At 53.8% G+C, this 9111-nt stretch overlaps 1 protein-coding gene across 3 annotated transcripts in view; it reads right to left on the bottom strand.

Annotated features, from left to right (window-relative positions):
• Positions 1 to 2358: 2358 nt before the first annotated feature.
• The window catches only part of WNT7A (Wnt family member 7A), an 83417-nt gene continuing 76664 nt past the window's right edge, over positions 2359 to 9111 (bottom strand). For 2 of the 3 annotated variants that reach the window (XM_045052003.1, XM_011280231.4), the window contains exon 4: positions 6545 to 8985. In XM_045052003.1, coding sequence (XP_044907938.1) covers positions 8506 to 8985 — 480 coding nt within the window. In that variant the 3' untranslated portion in view covers positions 6545 to 8505. Of the gene's footprint in view, positions 6354 to 6544; positions 8986 to 9111 lie in introns of those variants that run through there. The other variant, XM_045052002.1, reaches the window with a different exon arrangement.

Below are 9111 nucleotides of genomic sequence, written 5' to 3'. Positions count from 1 at the left end.
GGACCCAGAGAACATGGAGGTAAGACAATGTGGAGAGGCTCAGGGAGAAGGAGGCCATCTATGAGCCAAGGAGACAGGCTGGGAACAGACTCTCCCTTACAGCCCTGAGTAGGAACCGACCCAGCGCATGCCTTGATTGTGCACTCGAGCCTCCAGGAAGGACTGTCAGGGGATCAGCTTCTGTTGTTTAAGCCTGCCCAGTCTATGGGCCCATGTTCCAGCGGGCCCCGCAAACTCCTGTACGAAAGCTGATAAGAACACCCATCTCCTCCTGTGACGATTACACGGCAGAGTGTGTGCAACGTGCTTGGAAAAGGGCCTGGCACTTTCAATCAATGCTCAGTGATTGGTGAGGAAGCTGAGGCCCAGAGAGGTGAAGCGACCTTCCTAGAGTCACACAGCTCACACCTACGCTCCCGACGATTCTGCTGTCCTGCCTGAACTCCAATCTGAGTTCTCTCCTGAGTGCACTTTGCTGGAGCTCCCGGCACCCTGTGCCTTCTTCGCCCGTAGCTGGTGCTTCACCGCATGAATCGATGATCCTTTCGGAGGTCAAAGGGGGAAAAAATGAAACAACAGAGAAGAGGGCCAGGCTGGCAGAGAAAGGATCTAACTCAAGGAAGTAATTACACATTAAGTGAAAAAGTCCTATGGGCGTGCTCACTGATCAGCACCGCCGAGTCCCTGATGGATGTGCAGCCCTGGACGCCTTCCAGTGGCAGGAGCCGTGTCAGAGTGTCTGCCGTAAGTCATGTCTCCACCGCCATCCAGGTGTGCTGGCTAGCAGGTGGGGGCTGGCAGGTGGGCGGGAGGGTGTGCAGGGCAGAAGAAGACGTTCCTGTGGAGAGGAGGGCCTGGTGTTTCAGGATGGAGCAGCTCGATGCCTAATTAAGCGCTAAACGATGGGCCCTGGGAGCCGAGCCTCAGTTTCCTAGTCTGTAGAATGGGTGCCACTGTGGTCAGGGAGACCCAGGACCTGGGGATTTTCAAGAGCCTGTTGCTGAACCTGCTGGAGGCCAGAGAGGGTCGGGGTGAGGCTGCAGAGAATAGTCCTCTCTGGTCACCCGATGGGGGAGGGATGCAGTTGGGTGCGGTGGGGAGGCAGAAGGAAGACAGGTGGCCTTTGGGGGATAGCAGAGGGGTGGGGTGAGCAGATTGTACAGCTCGGGGACAACCTCTCAAAGTCGTCCTGATGGGCTGTGGGGTGCAGGGCTGTGGTGTGGGGGTGTGTGAAGGGGGCAGTTAGCTGGGTATTGAGAAAACTCCCCCAGGGTGTGAATTTGAGGGGAAATGTTAGCAGAATGAAAAGTGCCTATAATCATCGAAGCTCAGCACCCCCTCCCCCACCCCTCATCTCTGCCCTGGGGAGAGGAACCATAATGCAGACCAGAGAGGGAAGGCATTGTCTCAGGATGTACAGCCACAAAGTGGCTGGGCCATGCTGCCTGGGGACAGCACCCCAGGACGTCCAGGAGGCAGGGGCCCTCAGCACCCAGGGGCCTGGGCACAGTTTGGGTCACCAGATATTTTATGTATTTATATTTATTTTAGCAAATAAAAATATAGGATGCTAGTTAACTTGAATTTCAAATAAACAATGAATTCTTAGTATACATATGCCCCATGTAATATTTGGTACATACTTGTACTAAAGTTTCTGTCGTTGCTTATCTGAAGTTCAGGGTTAACGGGGCATCTTGTATTTCATCTGACAACCCCGGACACAGAGAGAGGCAGGAGATGGCTGGGTTTGGGGAGGGAGCTTTCAAGTCGGACTCACTGGAAATTCAGCCTGGGTTTTCTCCTCCATCTTCAGGGTACCTGCCTCATGAGACTGACGTGAGGACTCCATGAGATCCTTCCAAAGCCCTTAGCGCGCGGCCTGGCATGCAGTCTAGACTCAGTGTGTACTCCCTATCCTTATTATTTACTGAATTTGGCTGATCAATTGCCAGCCATGCATGTAAGGCAGCAGGTTTCAAACCTTGGGGTCTCAGGACCCCTTAACATTTAAAGAAATTACTGCAGACACAGAGCTGTTGTGTGTGGTGTGTGTGTGCTTGATCTATCAATAGTTATGATAATAGAAATTAAAGCTTTGAAAAAAATGTAAATATTTATGTATTCCTCTTAAATGATAATTAGCCCACTACGTTTACATAAATAACAGATTGAAACTTTTTTTAAAAAAAATTTAATGCTATTTATTTGAGAGAGAGAGAGACAGTGAGAGTGAGTGGGGGAGGGTCAGAGAGAGAGGGAGACACAGAATCCAAAGCAGGCTCCAGGTTCTGAGCTGTCAGCACAGAGCCTGACGCAAGGCTCGAACCCACAAACCGTGAGATCATGACCTGAGCTGAAGTCGGACGCTTAACCGACTGAGCCACCTGGGCACCCCCATAAATGACATATTTTAAATGGAAATGGCTCTGCGTTTTAAAGCCCGTGGAAAAAGTGGCATCGCTTTACATTTTTGCCCATCTTTCCAATGTGTGGCTTCATCGAAGTCAGCCGGCCTCTCGCGTCTGTGGCTGCATCCGGTGCCCTGTGCTGTCCCTTGTCATCTGGCCTCTGGGAAATTCCCCTGCACACCTAGGAGCCCGTGAGTGTGAAAAAGGCGAGTATCTTAGTATTACCATAAAAATAGTTGTGACCTTTTGATCTGCTAATCCCGACAGAGGTTCCCAGATCACGTGGATCACGTGTTGAGAAGCCCTGAGGCCCCTCGAAGCCCTGGCCACACCCACTGGCGCGCTGGCGGTGGGGACAGGATCCGGGCTGGCTGTGCGGCCGGGCGGGCTGGCCTGGGCTCCGCTGCAATGGGTGTTCACAGCTGTGGCCTGCACCAAGAGCCACGGGGAGCCCGCCTGGGATCCGCATGCACTTTAGGCGACGTTGCTGAGGTTCCGCCAGGGGAAGGACCTTCCTTGCCCTGTCTGTCCAGAGCGAGAGGGGGCAGAGCTGTGATCAGAGCCCAGCATCTTGAGCTTGGTTAGAGCGGGGCTTTGCCGTGGGGTGCGCTGCTTATGTGAGGCCGGAGCAGAGCCTCAGAGGGTGCTGTCCTGGGCCTCAGGAGTCGTCTCTCTTCATACTGTGATCTCCTGCCTGGGTGTGCTCTCCTGAGGGAGACGGCCCTAGATGTCCTCCAGCCTGCATACCCTGATTCCCACCTGCACCTACACGCAGCACACACACACACACACACACACGCACACACGTGGCCAGGGACTATAGGCAAGAGGTGAGGGTCAAGCCAGGGCCTTCCAGGTAATAAAGGTTGCTCAGTCTGTGGGTGGCCTCTGGGTGTATATCTTATGAGTGTGACCCTGTACCTCTTGGGGTGGCCTGTATGTGTCTCAGGTCCTGTCAACGGGGTCTCTCTGGGGCTCTGGTCACGGAGGATGTGTGTCTGTACTTCCCCTTTGTTTTGTTTTTTTTAATTTTGTATGAGTTTATTTTTGAGAGAAAGAGAGAGTGTGCACGAGGGGCGGAGAGAGAGGGGGAGAGAGAGACTCCCAAGCAGGCTCCATAGTGGCTGCGCAGAACCCGATACAGGGCTCGGACGCACACGCTATGAGATCATGACCCGAGCCGAAATTAAGAGTCGGACGCTCGACCATTTGAGCCACCCAGACGCCCCAGTGTTTCCCCTTGGTGAGTGTCTGGTCCCTCCCTTGGCCATGTGCCGGTCCCTCTGGGTCTCTCACTCAGTGTCTGTGTGCAACCGTGGGTCCGTGTGGACGCCACACAAGCGTGTGGCATGATCTCTGGGTCAGAGCAGCTTGCCATCTTGGGGGCTAAGCTGGAGGATGGCTGCAGAGTTTTCCTGTTGTCTCCAGCACATTCTTCTGGGGCTAGGAGTGTTGTTGTGGCAACCAGTGGCCACCTTGTCAATGGAGCAGATGTGTCTGTGACCACGTTAAGAGAGCTTGATCTGTCTTTGCGCTCCCATCTGGCCCCCGAGCAGGCAGGCAGCACTCAGGACAGGCCAACTCTTGTCCCCTATCTCCTTAGCTCTAGCAGCCCGCCTGAGCCCACTGCCCCCCCCCCCTCTGCCTGGGCCCCAGCAGGGGCCCGGTGAATCTGGGAACAGGCTTCAGGTCTTCAGTCATTCCGATTCAGCAAATATTTATTAACCCCAACCGTGTGCTGGGCACTGGAAACCCAGTGGCACCAAAGACAGACGAAGTCCTACACTCGGCAAACTTAATAAACATATTAATACCCAAACCTCACACTTCCTTGGCCCTTACAGTGTGCCAGGCACTGTTTTGCAATTTATATGTGTCAGTTCATGTAAGGACTGCAATAATTCTGTTTTACAAAGGGGGAAATGCAGGCACAGAGAGGTTAAATTGCTTGCTCTAAACCACATGGCAAGAGAGGCAGGTTTGAATACAGGGCATCTGGCTCCATGCTCTTAACCACTATACTGCATAGCCTCTAATAAATAATTAGAGCCTCTAATAAATAAGTAATAATATATTACCACTATCTGAAATATCATTTCAGATAGTGGTAAATACCACAAAGAAACAAAAATAGTGGATGAAGGGTGCTGGACCCCAGGGTTGTTGAGGTTATACCATTGACAAGTTGGCATCTGAGTTGAGTCTTATTAGCCAAAGAGAGCCAGCCATGCAGAGGTCAGGGGAAACAGCATGTGTCAAGGCCCAGAGGCAGGACTGGAACACGGCATGTTGGAAGAACATTAGGCTGGAGCCTAATGAGGGAGGGGCTCTGTGCTATAGCAGATGAACTTCCAAATCGAAGTGGCTTCCACAAAAAGACCTCTATTTCTTGCCTGTGGGTGTTCCTGACCAGCAGGGGGCTGTCCTCTGAGTGGCCATTCAGGGACCATCCAGGGCCCTACTTTCTGTGGTTCCACTGTCCATACCCTATGGCCCCTGGGTGGCTGTGTCAAGCTAGTGGAAGGAAAGGAGCATGGAAGGGAAGGAAGTGTTGATGGGCTGGGAATGGAGTACTTTGTCATCCAGAACCTAGCCCCCTCGGCCACTCCCAACTTCAGGGGAGACTGCAATTGCTCCAGCAATGTGACCCGGAAGAAGAAGACCCAGGCATGGCAGGAATGCAGCCGGACTCCTCCAGCGAATGGCCGCTGAGTGTGCCAACAGAGGGATCAGATTTGGGTATATTTTGACTTAGACACATGGGATTTGTTGACGGATGGGAGGTGGAGGAAGACAAGACCCAAGACTGCCTCTAAGACCAGGCAGCCGACAGAGGTGAAGAAACAGAAGTTCTGGGGTGGGGGAGAATGGGAAGATTTGGCATTCCCTTGGACAGCTGCCAGGGTACTCCCTCCAGGCCTATCCCTTTAGGGCCCTTGGGAAGGCCCAGATCCTGCCCTGTGGAGCCTTGTGCTAGGTTTAAACAGAAGTCCAGAAGGCATGTGGGTGTGTGTGCACCTGCATGCGTGCATATGTATGTCTGAACAACAAATAGGAACTTTATCCCTCCCAACACTCCCTCCGAACTACTTTGCTGCTGCTGAGATGCACTGTGTTGGTGAAAGGCCTTCCCCAGGAGACACAAGTGCTGGCCTCAGTCTTCTTTCCGCTAGACTTGCTGCGTGGTCTTGCGTAAAGCCCTGCCCCTCTCTGGGCCTCAGTTTCTCCATCTCTGAAACCAGAGGTTTGGAGCAAATCGGAGGCCGCATGCTGGTGGCAGAAAGGCCAAGTTCAGCTTGCTGCCTGCACCACCCTCATGGTGTTTGTGAAAATACCCAAAAAGTGGGAGATTTTACTTAACATTTTGCTTCAGTCTCTTAAGATTTTGGCCTTGTTAATGTCCGTTTTGTTGAAAAGCCACTTCAGGAATAAGCCAAAGAGGGGGAAAATACCTTTGCCCAGCAGAGTCAACTATTTATTGCCATGAGCTGTGTTTGAAGAACCTTACCATTATGGAAAGAAGAGTAATAATACTAATAACTAATAATATGTATCATTCATCTACTGCTCTGAAACTCCAATCATCAGCAGGAGGACCCTCATAGCAGCCCCGTGACGTAGGTATTATTTTCCTACTTTTACAGATGGAGAAACTGAGGCTCAGAGCTCACCTGAGCTGGAGGCCTCGGAGAGGGAGCAGGCCCCAGGGTCGGGGACCAACAGTGTGCCAAGGGGCCAGGTGACAGATTGGCAGCCGACCCGGCCAGTCTTCTCGTTGGCCTGGCTTCCCTCACGCCACGCGTACTCTTCATCTGGATAGTGAGGGACTTCTGGTATCTGGGGAGGCTGGTCAGAACCTTCCCCCTTCTCAGGCACCATGAGGCCAGGAACAGAGGGATGCAGGCTTGGAAACTCTTCTTGCTCATGGCAGACTCTGGTTTTCTAAGGCAGAGAGAAACTGTGACGTGGGATCTGCAAGAAACTGTTGTACATCTTCTCCTCCCTTACCTAGCCCCCCAGCCCCCCAGCCACGCACCCAGCCAGCCAGCCACCCGTCCGTCCACTCATTCCTTCACATCCCTTCCCACCCTGACCCCCAAGTAAAGAAGAAATAAATGGTCCAAGGGAAGAAATCAACCAACCATCCAGCCATTTTATTTGTCCATGCTGCGATCCGGGCCCAGTGCTGACATTGGGGAGTCCAACAGAGCCCAGACACCGAGGGGCTCCCAGCACGTGGGGCCATCAGGCTGTGGTCTCAGAGGTATCTGAGTTTCACCAGTGTCTGTGGGCACAGAGCCCAGAGGAGCCATCTTGATGGCTCAACACAATTGCCAAAGGTCCCTGCACACCACACCTCACCCACAAGCGGAGACACCAGGGGACCAGCAGCTGCCCAGGCACACGCCTGCATGCACACTTCACCCTGAATCTCTCAGGCACATGGAGAGAGAGACACAGCCGGGCATATGCGGGCACACAAGATGTACGCACATCGGGACCCCAGAGGGGTGTGAAGGTGCAAAGTCACACGACGACCCCAAGTCTCCCGAAGGTCTCACACACACACACACACACACACGCATGCACACAGAAATGCAAACAGACACATGTTAGGACACCCACAGCCTCTTGGAGGAGAGCTTTCCAGGTCGAGAGGCACTGGACGTAAGTGAAGCCAGAGCAGAGAGGCCTCGTCTACACCTCTCTGCCAGTCTGCCCCAGGACCGTGACATCCGTAGGAAGCCCTGTCGTCCTTGGGACCCCTCACCCCAGCTTTTCTGCCCCGTAACTGAGGACATGGCCTCACCTCGGGACACACGGCAATGGCAGGGACATCCTGGCGAGGAGCAGCCTCCCTGAGCTGGTTTCTGCTGAGTGGCGATCAAGCCCTGTGATGGTCACCCAATGCCAAGGGCACGGGCCTGCCTGCCACATGGCTCATTACGAGGTCACTGCTCAGTGACCCTGCTCAAAAGGCCTGAGCTTCACAGGTGAGGCTGGGGATCTGATTCCTTTCCCAGGTAATACCGATGACACTTCAGTCCAGCCATCCAGGGGCCACTTTTGCCCACTTGGCCAACAGAACTCGAGAACCCAGCTATGTGAGGGTCCCCGTGGGGACCAGGCCTCGCTCCTCCTTACCCCAAAGTGAGTACCGGAATTAAGAAGAAGCACAGGCCATGGAATGATACAGGCAGACTCGATATAAATAAAATATTCATATAAAAATAGTCTCTTAACAAAATATTCTCTCTTATCCAGTGGCTCACTTTCCAAAAGATGGAAACTGCTGGGAGTTTTATTATTATCTTTCCTCTCTCTCTGTATTCCAAACTGGATTTTTCTACTGGTGTCAGTTTGAGCTGGGAAGGACTCGAGGGTGGGAAACGTCTCCAAATCTGGACCAGCTTAAATTTCTGGATAAGTAGCAGCAAACAGCAAAAAAATATAAATGTGTGTGTATATATATCTATATATGTATAAAGGACATCTGCTCTTAAACATCTAGTGCTGCAAGGGGGTACCTGCAAAGTCAACTAGTAGAAATATCTGCATAAAGAATAATTATGTACAGTTCTACTCGGCTCCTTGCCCTAGTGACAAAATTATCCCGCAAGGAAAGCAAGCGGTCCACTTTGATTGCAGAAAACGGATCCCGACGAGGTGGAAGGATTCTTTTTAATTAAATAAATTAATATTATTTTTTTTATCAGAATAAATTGTTAAATATTGCTATGTTGAGGCCCAAGGGTCCAGAGCTCCTGGTGCGAAGAGGCTCTGCTCCTGCCAAGGAGGGCCCCCCCCCACCCCCGCCGGCGGTGTCTGGGGTCGGGTGCAGCAGCAGTGGGTGAGGAAGAGAACAGGCAAGGGCTCTGGAGAGATCTTTCCGACCGGCGCCCGCCGGAAACCCCGCGAGAGGTGTCTCTACAGCAGAAAAGACAAGCTCAGCATTCCTGCGGTTCCCCGTGCAGATCCGGGAGGAGATCCGCCAGGGTGACTGCAGCTTGGAAGCCGTCCGGTCCTCCCCGCACTCTGACGTGCGGCTGGAGGTGCCCACCCGGCCGGAGGGCGGCGCGGCGGCGTGCGGGGCTCACTTGCACGTGTACACCTCGGTGCGCTCGCTGCAGGTGTTGCACTTGACGTAACAGCACCAGTGGAACTTGCAGTTGCACTGCCACACGCGGGCGTACTGGTGGGTGTTGTAGCCGCGGCCGCAGCACATGAGGTCGCAGCCGCTGGCCTGCGGGGCCGTCTTGTTGCAGGCGCGGCCCTGCGTGCCCACGCTTCCTGTCACCGGGTCCTCCTCGCAGTAGTTGGGCGACTTCTCGATGTACACCAGGTCGGTGTCCATGGGCTTGCGGTACGACAGCGGCTTCTTGATCTTCAGGAAGGTGGGCCGCTTGTTGCGGCTGGCGCGCACGGGCTCCACGTGAACGGCCTCGTTGTACTTGTCCTTGAGCACGTAGCCCAGCTCCCGGAACTGCGGCAGCGTGGTCCAGCACGTCTTGGTGGTACAGGAGCCCGACACGCCGTGGCACTTACACTCCAGCTTCATGTTCTCCTCCAGGATCTGCAGGGGCGGGTGGGGAAGAGCACAGCGCACACGTCACTGCACGCCGGCCACCGGTGGCCCCCAGCCCCGCCCACCCTCGCCCTTCCGGCCCGGCCTGGGCTTCCTTCCTTGTAGGTGGGGGAA

The sequence above is a fragment of the Felis catus genome, chromosome A2, assembly GCF_018350175.1.
Source record: "Felis catus isolate Fca126 chromosome A2, F.catus_Fca126_mat1.0, whole genome shotgun sequence".
Taxonomy (NCBI): domain Eukaryota; kingdom Metazoa; phylum Chordata; class Mammalia; order Carnivora; family Felidae; genus Felis; species Felis catus.
The sequence above is the reverse complement of the archived record's forward strand: the minus strand, read 5'-3'. Positions and strand labels throughout refer to the sequence as shown.